Source organism: Tiliqua scincoides, chromosome 2 (genome assembly GCF_035046505.1).
Source record: "Tiliqua scincoides isolate rTilSci1 chromosome 2, rTilSci1.hap2, whole genome shotgun sequence".
Lineage (NCBI taxonomy): Eukaryota > Metazoa > Chordata > Lepidosauria > Squamata > Scincidae > Tiliqua > Tiliqua scincoides.
Genome location: NC_089822.1, coordinates 181,672,789 through 181,687,499, shown reverse-complemented (window position 1 = coordinate 181,687,499; position 14,711 = coordinate 181,672,789). Strand labels below are relative to the sequence as shown.

At 41.5% G+C, this 14,711-nt stretch overlaps 1 protein-coding gene across 2 annotated transcripts in view; it reads right to left on the bottom strand.

Annotated features, from left to right (window-relative positions):
- LARS1 (leucyl-tRNA synthetase 1) overlaps positions 1-11,934 on the bottom strand; it is a 51,103-nt gene extending 39,169 nt beyond the window's left edge. The window contains exons 1-9 of one of the 2 annotated variants that reach the window (XM_066613554.1): positions 11,851-11,934; positions 10,911-11,029; positions 8,129-8,216; positions 6,589-6,669; positions 4,927-5,058; positions 4,541-4,702; positions 2,017-2,129; positions 1,211-1,274; positions 383-450 (exon numbers count right to left, since the gene is read on the bottom strand). In XM_066613554.1, coding sequence (XP_066469651.1) covers positions 383-450; positions 1,211-1,274; positions 2,017-2,129; positions 4,541-4,702; positions 4,927-5,058; positions 6,589-6,669; positions 8,129-8,216; positions 10,911-11,029; positions 11,851-11,856 — 833 coding nt within the window. In that variant the 5' untranslated portion in view covers positions 11,857-11,934. Of the gene's footprint in view, positions 1-382; positions 451-1,210; positions 1,275-2,016; positions 2,130-4,540; positions 4,703-4,926; positions 5,059-6,588; positions 6,670-8,128; positions 8,217-10,910; positions 11,030-11,719; positions 11,786-11,850 lie in introns of those variants that run through there. The other variant, XM_066613555.1, reaches the window with a different exon arrangement.
- Between the last annotated feature and the right edge of the window lie 2,777 nt (positions 11,935-14,711).

The following is a 14,711-nucleotide window of genomic DNA, read 5'->3' as shown; positions in this document are numbered from 1 at the left end:
GTCCAGAATCCCATGTCCAAAAGCAGCCAGATATAGGAATCAAGGAAATCAGAAACAGCCCTCCCCCTATTTCCCCATTCTCCTCTCAAACCGATAACCAGTCATTCATTCTGCCTCTGAACCTGGTGATTTCATGTAGCTATCACACTAATAGCCAGAGAGACCTATCACTCTTTAGAATTATCTAAGCCAGTAGCTTAGTGTCACCACATCCTTTGTTAGCAAATTCAAGCCTTACCAGCGATACAAAAGTTATCCATTTTATCTCTCTTGCTGGCAGCCTACATTTCTACTGCAAAATATTACAAGTGTATTAAATTGGAACATTTAGAGAACACTTTTTTTTCTAATTAGGCTACTAATAATGATGCAAGAGACTTACCTCAGTTTCAGAGGGTAAGGTTCTACCACCTTTATTTTTATTAAAGTGTATTCTTGAGGTCCCACACCCTAAAAAGCCACCAAAGAAGCAATAATCAGTACTATATCATCTGGCACTTATGGAGTCAGTTCAGAATTTAATCAGATGTCCAGAAGTATACTAGTTTTCATATGCTAGACTAGTCCGTGTTTCAGCAACAATGCTAATTCCTGCACTTTCTCTGCTGAACAATGACTTTTCATCTAAGGCAGGGGTCTCCAAACCCCAGACCGGGGGCCAGATGCGGCCTGTCAAGAGCCTCTATCCAGCCCATGGCCAGCCTCTGATCCCTTGAGCGCCTCTGGCCCAGTTGACCAAACACAACCAGAGTTGTGCTTGTGGGGTGGGGGAACGAGGGACCATTTAAGTGTGTGCTTTACTTCTTGGTTGTGTTGGTGCCTGGAGAAATCCTGGACATTTGAGCCCATTTGTTCATTAAGTTCCATCTCTAATTTATTTAAATTTTTATATTTAATTTTTTCCCCCTGCCCTCGACACTGTGCCAGATATCTGATGCGGCCCTTTGGCCGAAAAGTTTAGAGATCCCTGATCTAAGGAATGGATCCATCATTACCAGGTGATAAAATCTACACAAAGATCAAGTTGGGAATAGGTAGAGTCAGGAGAATGTAAATAAAGCAAATTGCCAGTTACACACATAGTGGATAAGATCAAAAGAACTTGCCCAAGAGCCAACACATCAATTCAAACACATTGCACTGTTTTCCCCTCCTTTGTTAAAAGACTCTAAGCTATCAATAGTCAAATGTATTTTTAAAAAAGCATTACCTCTCCTGTCTGCCTGTCATGATCCATGCATGGCTGTCCATCTTTTGGTGAATAAATAGTGTATCTAAAAGACAAATTCATTCATTACCTATCTGTGCGTGCCAGAGATTGGGCAGGGAACCCTCTGGATTTGAAGGTCACAGTGCCAACTCTGGATTACACACATGCCATCAATAGCTCCACTTAGCTGAACTCTGTGTAAAACAATTGCAGGGAGAAAGTTGCTGTTTAAAATGAAAGGTGAGAAGTGCTGTTCTTGGATTCTTAATTCACTTTCACCCTCCCACAGAAAAACCCTCAAATCAGGCCACCAAAGGACCCAATTTATACTTAGATTGTGGGATTTTATTATCTTCAAGAACCAGATGTTTATTATTTAACTTAGGGTTGCACAAGTAGATTCCTTCCCACTTTGCCAACATACAGATGTTGCTGCTGTGCTTTTGCACAGATCCATTCATTTACTATCAAAAATGCAAGCATTATCTGCAGCTTTATTGCATATTTTGCGCATTGTTTCCATTAATTACCTAATCCGGTTTATCAGGAAATTCCTGATTTGAACAAGTCATGAATCCTTATTGCAGCAAGGGGACAACTTATCAGTGTATGAAAGTGCATCAGTATTCTCTAACATTCCCAAAGAAACTTCCACAAATCCTCATACCAAGCCAACTCCTGGCAAAATGGATCTGTGTACACAAGATAAAGTTATATTTTTGAAGAAGTGAAAATAGATGGGCAAGAAGGGACTGTAGTCCATTATTAAGAACTACACAATAGACACAATAAAGGAGTCTACTTACCGCTTTCCAAATTTAATTTTATTTCTTTCCTTCAGGGTTAGAAATTGCCATCGTACAAAAGAATCATAATAGGGATTAACATCTGTGGTGATAAAGGAACGCCTCCAATCCACCTGAAAAAAAATACAAAAATGAAGAATAAAGACTAGGGTATCCAACATTCTTGGTAAGTTATTATCGCACTGTTAGGTGTTCAACTTAATAAAAAACAGGAAACTACCTTATCCAAGTCAGACCACTGGTCCACTCAGTTAAGTATTGCCAACACTGATTAGCAGTGGCTGGCCAGGGTTTTCAGACAAGAGTTATTGCCAGCCCTACCTGGAATGCCAGGATGGAACCTGGAAGTTTCTGACTGCAAAACTGGTGCTCAACCACTACGGCCCCTTCCCTAAATTCAGTTTGCCTTTCACCCATATACTAGAAACTAAAGAACAGCAACTAGTTTCATTTGCTTAACGAGATTTATGACACAATTCTTTTGCTAGCTCCACTGGCACATGCTTTCGCAAGTGTGCCAGAAAGCACACTGCAACACTGCATCAGTTAGCAGTGTCTACAGGAAGGCTGAAGATCAGTGCAAGGAGCAATTCCTGCTGGAGCTGATCCTAGGCTTCGCGTCACTTCCTTGCCCCCTCCCCTTAAGGGGACAGAGGCCAGGGCTGTCAGACTGGGTCATCGCATGGACAAATATCCCCTTACCCCGAGAAGACTTTCTGCCTGCTAAATTCCCCTTCAGGATGCAGCGCAGCCAACTCCAGCAATGCTGCATCGGTGTGGGTGAACTTAGGTAGGATTGGGCTGTCCAAGTTTTGTTCCTAAAAAACCAGTCCTCCATACCAGATAGTAAACTGATTTTGCAATCAAGGGGGGGGGGGTGTAAAAGTTTTCTGATAAATATTCAACACAGAGTTTTTAGAAAGCAGTTTGTGGTACAACACCAACTGTTCAAGTGGAACAAAAACATTTTCACTAGACCAGCATAAGGATCATGCATGAACTAATCAATCTTTAGGATCACAACAACAGCTTTTAGTGCAAGTTATCTGAATCTTAAAATGGTACTTTCTCTGAAATAAGTAAATCCAAATATTTGCTATGATTATGTAGATCTGTTTAGGAAATACTCTTAAAATACTGAATCCAATACATTGATGTTATTTTTATGTGTAACTGAGACCATCACAAAAGCTTCCCCTTTTACACGGCTTCCATTCTACATACCGTCCTCTGTTCAGCCGCACAGCTGGGGGGGAGAGACATAGGGATACTGTGAGTCTGGGCAGTACTCCACAGGAGACAGCAATGCTGCCCTACTACAGCTGCTGGGGTGCTGACCAGGGCTTCTGAGAAGAATTTTATCAGGAGGTATGAAGTTTTATTTAGGCCCCTTTGCAAAGGGGCATGGATGAAACACATCACAGGGTGGTGATGGGTGGGCAGAATGGGGTTAGGGAAAGGCCAAACAGGATGATGGAGGGTGGAGACAGCTGGAAAAGTCTTTGGCGCTCATGTGGCATTGGCACCTAGATACAGTCATGTGGAAAACCAAACACATTCCTGAATCACTCTAAAATCTTTTAAATATAGAAAATTATGCAGAAAATTAGCATCATCATATTTAGGCTCAAACTAGAATAGAAAGTGTCCCATATGTACCAAAACTTGCTTCTGCAGCAGCTGTAGTCTTGCAGCTGTGTCCCTGAGCTCCTGTACACTCCTTCATGGTAAGCAGATCCACAAGCCAAATAGCTACTGTAGGAGGCCAGTTTCCTCCCAGGTTTGACACTGTGTTAAGGAATGCCTTGTATGCATTCCTCAGCCCAGCATATACGGCTTGCTAGTAGCTGCAGTCACATGCTCATGGTAGTATCCCCAGCATCCTGTGTGGGCAACAAGTCTGAGTAGATAGGAAAATGTCAGATCCCAGGAAATTTCAGGGCCCCCTCCTTTGGCTCCTGGGCCCCCTTTTTTGACCCTAGGCCCAGGTACAAATTACCCCCTTTATCCCTGTCTCCTAGGCCCTGGTCCTGCCCCTTCCTTGTTCAAAGAGAGGTTGCCAGCATCAGCTGACCTCGCTCTAAGCAGTGCTCAACTGAACCAAGAATGACTGCAGGGGCGGGCAGGCAGTCATTCTCGGTGTGGTCTCTTGGAACCAAGCCAGCTGCTTCCACTGAAGCCAGTGGCCTGGCCCCACGTGACCCAGAAGTAACAGCGGTGGCTTCATCACATCATCACAATTATTTTCAGGGCAGAGGGAGTGGCGGGACAAACTGTGTGCTCCAAGACAGCATACCAGTCAGCTATACCACTGCCTCTATTATTCCCTAGTGCTAGTATCTAGCTTGTAAGCCCCTCTGGGTCAGGCCCTGTCTTGTCACACTGTGTACAATGCCATGTACATGGATGGAACAAAAATATCAAAAACAGCAGCAGCATAATATAAAAGTGTAGATTCTTTCAGGGGAAAATCTGACCAAGAGAACCATTTTTTTAAAACAATAGTTTTACAAATATCGAATACCTTCAGTCCCATACTCTTTAAATCTTGAATAGCCAGAGGTGGGAAGTAGTCAAGCCAATGTTCAGCCTCGGAAAACTTCATTATTTCTTCATCAGAGAGACCTAAAGACCTCATGATTCCCCACTGGTATTTTGAAGAGCCAGTCTTAGCAGCAGCCTTACTCTTTAAAGAAAAAGAGAAGACACAGCATATAGCCAGAAGACCAAATACAGGGCAGCATCACATGTATGCAAGAACCTTAACAGAAGTACTACAATGCTAGAAGCTTGAATAAATCTAATACAGAATTTAAATTTCAGGAGGAGATAAGCAAGTATACAGCTGTACTTCTGGGATGCAAACAAATAGTGGGTGGCACTATGAAGTATTCACTTTTTAAGCAATACCTTTTTGCCTTTAGCCTTGTCTTTGATTACAACTTCTTCTCCCTTTGGCTGTTCTTCCTCCTCATCATCATCAGGGAATTCTGGTGGGCAGCCATACAACTCCATTTCTCTTTTCAATTTATCTGCACATGCCTGTGGGAAAACCACAACACTTCAGTGGCTACAGTTAAAAGAATGGTACAACCATGCATTAGGACCAACTGCTTTGACATTTCCAAATTTGGCATCTTAGCACTTTCCTACTGCAACAGTTGAAGTTCACAAAATGCTATAAACCAGTCATTCTGGTTTCCCAAGTAGGTTTGTTCACTGACAATCAGCAAATTCTCAAGTACACAGCCTAGTAATTTTATCCTCCAAAAAAGATGTTAAGAACAGTAATGCAACCAGGGAGATAATTTACTAGCTACTGCCAGGTTAAATTAAGCTGTTAAGTTACAACTATTGATGCTTAAGTCTTAGGTTACTAACCACAATACCAAGTTCCTGTTAATAGTTACATACTCTGACAATGAAGAATAGCAACTATTTCATCTAAATAGAACCCTTCTCCCCATATAGTGAATACCACAATAAGACATCTTTCAGCAGCTCAGTTGGTCACTACCCATTTTCTCACCAGTGGCCAGGGTCAACATCACTAGGGCCAAATGAGCTCTGGGCTGGTTTCTTAAAGAGCAGCCACACTACATCCCCATCTCTAGCAAACTGTTTCTGAAACTAAGGAACCTTTCAAAATCAGAGTACAATGAGGTATTGCAAATAGCAACATACCTGCTTTTCAAAGTTTTAAAAAAATCCCTCGGGGCATAATAATAATAACAACAACTTTATTTTTATCCCGCCTTTCTCCCCAAAGGGACTCAAGGCGGCTTACAACATATAAAAACATGATTTAAAAACAAATAAAAACATGTTCATACATCATAAAAAACAGCAGTCAGAGTAAAAAATAGGTAAAAAGAGCATAGAGCAGCAGCAAGTCATAAAAGAATCAGGCCTGTAAAAAATATTAAAAGATGTTAAAAGGCCGAGAACTCAGAAGGCCTGTTTAAACAGAAGGGTCTTCAGGCCTCGCCGAAAGGTCTCAAGAGAGGGAGCCATTCTTAAGTCAGGGGGAAGGGAGTTCCATAGCGTTGGCGCCACTACTGAGAAGGCCCTATTTCTTGCAGCCGCCCCACGTACCTCCCTAGGCGGCGGCACTTGTAAAAAGGCCTTCTCTGATGACCTAAGAGGACAAGCCGGATTGTACGGGAGCAGGCGATCTCTAAGATACCCTGGTCCAGAGCAGTATAGGGCTTTAAAGGTCAATACCAGCACCTTGAATTGGGCCCGGAAACGAATACCTAAAACAATTCACTGGATCCTAGCCTGTCACCTTTTGGCAACAAATGATAAGCCAACCTGCATGAGCATTATTTACTATGGTAATTAGCAAATCACACTTCTGCTCTTAAGCAAAAATTCCCAAAATATTCAATTACAACACACCTACAAAAATGTGTACATGACATACCTCTGTTGACTCTAAATCTGATGCACAGGTCAGTACAGCACTTTGCGTCTGAACACAGAGCACATGATCCTTTAGTACAGAACTTGAAAGGTCATCTGTGGAGTGGGAAGGGAAATCACATGTGGAAAACAGAGCCCTGATCTTACCTTAATGGGCATGCCAGTGCAATGCAATCCAAAAGGAAACAGGCAGATTTTTCCCTTTAGCCTCTGGTACCCTACTGCAAACTGAAGAAAACATGAAAATAATAGCAAGCAATAAACAATAATATCGACAATATCAAAATTAGTTTTTAAAGAATTGGCATACAAGGAGCATGCGGGGTGGTAAAAAAGATCAGAAACATCTAACATTCTGAAATGGGCTGGGCTTGCATTTCACATTAAAAGATGAGAATTGCTTCTAAGACATTCTCCCTTACAAAGAAAGTCTGTGATTCACATTCTGCATTGGAGCAGTTGTATAAAGATCAGAACTGTAATAAGTAATCCCAACATCTTTACAATATAATCAAGAGTAGAAACAGTCTAAATCAATGGTTCCCAAACTGTGGGTCAGGATCCACTGGTGGGTCACCAAAGGATGATGGAAAGGCCAGATAAGTAATTGCCTCAAGACATAAAGCTACTCAAAAATCAGATATTGTAGCTGCTAGACATCAAGCATACGCAAATATAGGGAAATAAATGTTTGAGGGTCTTTGTTTGTTTCAACCAGAATAAATAAATGTCTCCTTTTTCAAAAGTCTGGTAAACCTAGGTGGGTCCTGACAGAATTGTCATCAAAAGTGGGTTCCGATGCTAAAAGGTTTGGGAACCGCTGGTCTAAACACTATAACAATTTGATTTTTCTCAAAGGCTCTAAAACAGGAAACAATATTTTCAAAAGTTTGTATAAAACTTAATCAAATTGGTTAGAGAAAACCAACAAATGTTAAAGCCTCCAGACACTATCCAAACAAGTCCAAATGAAAAATTTTCCAGCTATTCTGGAAGGTACATAGGCAAGTCTAAAGTTTAAAAAAAAAATCAGTCAAAGGACAACTATTAAAGACAACCTCTTAAATGCCTGTGCCTCCTGAAATGATGCTTGGATGATATGACAAAGAGATTTTTATGTCAATCTACTGCCTCTCATTCTTACTGGGATGGTAAAGCCAAGCCAGGACTATACCACTTCAGACTGCACATGGGGGTTCATGCGTACTCCTTCATACAAGACAATTCCATTCATAAAGAAAATTAGTATTTCCAGGAAGAGGCTAGGCTAGAACATCTTGACATCTCACTTTCCCTGGGAAGCGACATTGAGCATTGAATGTCAACCCCATCTGCAGTCTAAAGTGAAACACACAGACACAGGCTTACCACCTAAGTGAGAATTAGCCACAGAGTTTGTAAAAGGATACAAGACAGAGCTGGTCTCTCAGGCACATTGGAATCAAAGAAAAATAAAAGCAGGAAGGCAAGACAAAGGTTGGAACACAGTTGTAGCTTGTCTCCAGATATCATATGTTTTCTTATTAAACGTACAAGGGTTAAAATAAAGAGGATACACTAGAAGCATTATCTCACTATTATTTGTTGAACAATGAGTGTTTAAGTCAACACTAAATTGGCTAAACACCAAAACTGTATTTTCCTTGAAGAGGCCCTTTTTAAGTTGACAATAAAGTGAAATTCTTACCTCACATTTAGATAAAGAAAAAGTGTGTCCCAGATGAAGCCGGCCATTCATGTATGGATAGGGAAAGGTGACAAAATATTTGCCATTGCTGAGTAGAGATTACAAAATGGTAAATACACATTACCCAATTTGCAGAAATTAACCCAAAAGACAACTAAGATGGCAACCCTAAACTCCACTGTTCAGGGCGAATTACAAAAATGTTTAAGGAAGCACTTCTTTTGAAATACTGAACGGGCATTTCATCTGGAACAAAACAGTGATTCATGTAGAGACTGTATGTTTTGTGTTTTTTTTAAGAAAATGTGCAGAAAAAAACACACTAAAAGAAGAAAAAAACAGACAGACAAGAACATTAAAGATAAATTTTAAAAATGCCTCTAATAATGTAGCACTGGCTGAGTCAATATTCTAAATTCAGGGGTAGGCAAACTTTCAGTATCCTGAACCTTTAATAATTGTATAGAAGAGGAAATGTGAGCAGGTGCCGCTTGTCATCTCATAGATGACAAGCTGTACCTGCTGAATTATTTCTCCTACAAAACCATTAAAGGTCCAGGATCCCTAAAGTTGAAAGTTTGCCCACCCCATTCCAATTACTTACAGCACTATATCTTAATACTCTCAATTTCCACCCATACATATGTTATGTCTCCAACAGTCCCTCTTATTTTGTCTTAAGAAATCCATTTCAGATTATTTCTAATCAATGTTCTCTATTCCTTTCAAACTAATCTTCAAATCCACAACTCGTTAACTCATTATTCTCTCTCATACAGAAAGTCAATAATGGGTTTCCATTCTTCATAAAATTGTCTGTTGATTTCTCTTTGAGTAAGGTCATCATTTCATCCATTTCTGCAATGTCCATAACTTTCATCCACCAGTACAGACTGTAGGTTTACATAATCAAACATGTACCCAAATCCTCCTTGGATTTCAACCTCTACTTGGATTTCAACCTCTCTCCCACACATTTACACAACCATATGAAGTCATTCTATAAAAATGTGACATCTAATGTGCTAAATATTTCTTTCATAATGGTTCATTAGGCTTCAACTGAAAAATGTTATTACTCTAATAATTAAATATAAACAGCTGTTTTCTGCAAACAAGTTATACTTATAGAAATTTTCTACTGGAATTCACTTTAAACAGAATCCTAATGATCACCTGAAAATTTCAAGGAGCACTGAACGAAACTAAACACCCTTCTTCCCCAGTCTGTCTGTTTTACATAAAGACAAAAACTATAGGACAGAAATAGTTGGTTGGTTACATTTCCTTCTTCTGCCTCTACTCTTTGCTATCCCATCCAACATGACTTTCCCTCTTCTATCATTCTTTCCATTTGTAGATAGCACCTTCAGATGCGACCAGAGACATTCTCTGGTCATGTCCAGAGTTGTTTCAGAGGACCACAGAGGCCGTGTGCAGCTTCTGTGAGCCTCAGAAAGCCTCCCAGATGTGACCAGAGAACACCTCCAGTCAAATCTGGGAGCTCAGATCTGGTCCTCCACCATGGATTCGGAATCCGTGGTGGTTAAATTTGCAGGTCCTGAATCTGAAGATTACGAGGACCTATATGTGACTCTATTGTGTACAGAGGGGCCCCTGTATCCATGGATCCTGTATCTATGGATTCAGTTATCCATGGATCGGGTTCACAGTGCCCCCCGAGCGCACGTGCCCTCTGAGCTCAGTAGAGGCTGCAGACAGATGTCCACAGCCTCTGCTGAACTCAGAAGCCTCTGTGAAGAGGAGGGAAGCAGAGCTCCCTTTGCCTCAGGAGGGTTTCGACCATGGGGACCAAAACACCCATATTCGTGTTTTTGGCTATCTGCAGGGATAAGAGGACATGCTTGTATTTCTAAAGCAGACTCTCTCTTCATCTGAAGAGAGGATCACTAGAAGATTCTCCCATCATCTGAAGAGAGGATGCAGAGGGATCACTAGCACCAGGACCAATAAATCACCTGGGCAACTTTCAGAGACAACTTTCAGGTAACAAACTGGAGAGACATCATCCAGAATATAATTTGCCAGTATCACAGAAATGACTTGCCTAATTCTTATTTGACTTATGATTATAATTCCTACTAGTTAAGATGTTTCAAGGTCTGACATATCTCTTTCCATGTGAAAATAATTGAACATGCACTGTCAACCCCATTCTGCAATCTAACATGAAAATACCTAGACACAGACTTACACTGTCAATTCTAGTTCCTGATCTTTCCTTACTGCTATTTGGATCTTCTGTGGATTTACCTCTTCTAGTGGGGTTTTGATCCCACTATACAGGTGCTTCTGTCCAATGCAGTTAATTCTGCATGTCCCACAATTTAATTAGTGTAGTCTGTATACACAGTATACAGTATACTGTATACACAGTATACAGACTAAATCCAAAAGTAATGCGCATTGTCCAAAATGAAATGACTTGCTGCCAACTAAGGGGGCAATCCTACTCAGTTTTCCAGCTCCGGTGTAGCCACAATGCAGCCCCATGGTAAGGGAACACATGTTCCCACACCTTGAGAAGGCCCCAGTGACTGCCCCTCCACCACAGGATACAGCACACATCCCACTGGCACCAGCACTGCACCAGCACTGGAGAATTGGATAGGATTGGACCCTAGGTCACAGGAGTAATTGCAGAATTGGTTATTTAACATTGTTCAGAACTACAAATTCTTTCTTTCCTTCTTCTTCTTCTTCCTCTTCTCCCCCCCCCCCCGCGCACATTTCTGCTAGCTCCCGAAAGAATATCCCCTACCTTTTATGGCTTGGATCATCAGTTGCATTAGCCTCAAATGCTTTCTCATTCTCCCACTTCTGCTGGATTTCCTTTTCAATCTTCTTTAAGAAGTCTACTTTAGCTGTCCCCTTCCGTTCCTTTAAGAAACACAAAAGAGAGTAAGAAAAATCTTTTATTCAATGAATTAGCTTTAAAAGTTCACAAAAGTAAATATAGAATTTCTCTAGAATCCAATGGCAGGACTGAACACAACACTTAATACACACCCTAAACATCAACCACCAGAGTCATTTTTTATAAATGGTTCAAGGCTATTGTGCTAAAAGAAAAACAGTAACATTTACACAAAAATTAACACCTCCACACACTTTTTTAAAAAATGAGTTCAGATCCTACTTCTTTAGATTATAAAGTCTGACTGGACCTAGTTGCTACCAAACTCTAAAAGCTTCCACTAAGTGTCAGCTGGATAACTAAATGCCAGACCTCAAAGCTGGATGAAGAAACCCGAACAATTATCTGAACAGGAATCACATGAAATTATGCAAAATGGGCACATTTGCATATAGATGCTCAATTACAATACAGGTTGAGTATCCCTTACCCAGTGATTTTCAACCTTTTTCATCTCATCCACACTGGCCTGGGAGTAAGCCCCACTGAATACAATGGAACTTACTTCTGAGTAGACATGCCTAGACTTGGGCTCCAAGTCTGAAATCTAGCCACACTTACCTGTGAGTAAGCCCCATTGACTACAATGGGACCTACTTCTGAGTAGACATACCTAGGCTTGGGCACCAAGTCTGAAACCTAGCCACACTTACCTGCGAGTAAGCCCCATTGACTACAATGGGACCTACTTCTGAGTAGACAGGCCTAGGCTTGGGCTGTAACAACCCAGCTATCTCACTGTCAGAGCGGTGGGAGAGACTCCTCATGGCCCGCCTGTGCTCACCGTCATAGCTCCCTGCCTGTCACTCTCAGGTTCTCCTGCTAACACCTGCTCCCGACTGCGTTCTCCACCACTCCACGCCGCCGGTTCCCCCACAATGCACCGAGAATAAGGGCGAGATTCTAGTTCCCCCGCAAAGCCTGCTGGGACACGAAGTTGCTGCGCTCTTGGCGACAAAGCACATTGGCACACTTTTGAACTACAAATCCCAGGAAGCCTAGCGCTTCTCCGTCCATCAAAAAAGCGCTCCTAGAAGCGAGGACTACATTTCCCATCATGCCCAAGGTTGTCAGCAAATGCTCACCTTGGAGCTACTTTGGGGGGGGGGGCAGCAAAGCTGCTGATTGTTTTGTCCTGATCACGAAGATTTGGGGCTTGCGAGGGGCTCTCACTCCTATTCCATGTTTACTCAGAAGTCCTGCTATTCTCAGTGGGGCTTCCTCTTGGGTCAACTCCCATATGATTTTCACCTTGGAATCCTATAGGACTGTGGTCTATAAGTAAATGGTTCAGGAGCTTGCAGGTTCAAACCCGTGCTCAGCCATGAAGTTTCCTCCTGGGTGGCCTTGGGCCAGTCTATCTGTCTGCTTCACCTACTTCACAAGGTTGTTGTGAGGGCAAAAGGAGGGAAGGAACCAGGTACACCAGGGGTGTCATACATAAGGCCCACTGGCAGGGTGACCAGATACAGTGCAGGGCCAAGTGCCTATACCTTTAACCTGTTCAGAAGAGGCATTTTGGCAGGTGTGGCTCAACATGGAAGGGTTTAAAAAGCTACACCTGCCCAAATCCCCTCTTCTATACACTGGTTAAAGGTATAGCCATTTTGTCCTCCATTGTATCTGTTCACTTTGCCCATAGGCCAAAAGCAGCCCCTGGAAGCAATTTCTCCAACACCAATTAATAATGGGCCATTATAACTGAATTCTCCCAACATGATAATTGGGCTCTCCCATATCTTGAAAATTTTCAACAAAAAAGTTCACAAAACAATTTACAGCTAAAAATCAAATAACTCATGGCTCCCTATCCCAAAAGGGCTCATAATCTAAAAAGGTGCAAAAGAGCACCAGCTGATGGCCACTAGAAAAGACACTGCTGAGGTGAGGAGGGCCAGTTACTCTTCCCCTGCTGAATAAAAGAAGAGTACACACTTGAAAAAAGTGCCTCTCACCCACTTTGCAGGGGTGTAACAGGCAGGAGTTAATCCCTGCCAGTGGGCCTTATGTTTGACATCCCTGGTGTACCTGCTTCCTTCCCTCTTTTTGTCCTCACAATAACCTTGTGAGGTAGGTGAGGCTGACAGACAGAGACTGGTCCAAGGTCACCCAGGAGGAAACTTCATGGCTGAGCAGGGATTTGAGCAGGCATTCTGAACCCTGTGAAAGAAGAAAGGTAAAAAAAGTGAAACATAAATAAATGTGTTTTGTTTTGGACCCCCTTCTGTTGGCAAAAGCCTATGCATGCTTTCAAGTTGAAAGGAATTCCTCATAAGGCAAAATGTTATTGAGGAAGTAGCACAAATCTCCCCTCCCCATCATGAATATACAAATTAATTCTGAAAACGAGGATCAAAATGCAGATATTTATAAAAGAATTTAGTCGTACTCTAAAACAAAAACTATTTTACATTGTTGATTTACACTTCTGCTTTTCAGTCAGATGAGGCTGTTATATGAAGAAACTTGATGGACTAGGCCAAGGGCCCATCCAGTCTAGCTTCCTGTACAGCAGCCCATCAAATGCCTCTGGGAGCACATAAGACAACAAGATCCTGTTTCAACTCCCTTGCATCTGGTATTCACCTTTAGATGTTGCATACAGTCATCATGATGTTACCTGTGATGAATTTTTCTTCCATAAAACTGTCTAATCCCCTTTTCTAGGCCAGGTATCTAGGCCAGGTGCCATCACAATATGATGAGGCAAGAGGTTCCATAGATTAATTACATGCTGGTAGAGAAATACATTTCCTTTTGCCTTTTCTAAATGTCCTACCAGTCTATTTTATGGATGATTCCTGGTTCTGGTGTTGTGCAGGAGGGAAAACAACTTCTCCCTGTATCTATTCCATGCATAATTGTATATGACTCAAATATGTCCTCCCCAAGCACCTTTTTCTAGACCAGGGGTGCTCAAACTTTCAACTTTAGGGATGCTGGACCTTTAACAAGTGTATAGAAGATAGAATTTCAGCAGGTTTAACTTGTCATCCCACAGATGACAAGCTGCACCTGCTGAAATTATCGCTCCTACACAATTTTAAAGGTCCAGGATCCCTAAAGTTGAAAGTTTGAGCACCCCTGTTCTAGACTGAAGAGCCCTAACCATTGTGGCCTTTCTGCATAAAGGAAGTATTCCAGCCATTATTCATTTTGGCTTCTTTCTTCTCACTTTGTCCAGTTCTACTATATCTTTTATGAGATGGGGCGACCAGAACTGGTTTCAATACTCCAGAATTGGCCTAATTATCAACTTATATATGACATAATCTTTTATGGCATAATATACTTAATATATAATAACAATATACTTAAAAACCACAAGTTTTAACGCCTGACTTGTTACAGCATATGTATTAATGCAACCTATATTTTTGTTATATAATGAAACATCCAAAAATATCTAATAGCCATTATTTAAAAGTGTGACACAAACAGGAGTATGTGTAGAAGTAAGACATGAGTCACATTACTAATATAGTAACTTTTGCTAGCAGATGATGTTGTTGTTGTTGGCAACCTTCAGTCTCGAAAGACTATGGTATCGTGCTCTGAATGGTGGTTCTGGAACAGCGTCTAGTGTGGCTGAAAAGGCTGATTTGGGAGTGCCAATCCCTTCCACACTGGGAGCAAGTGCAGTCT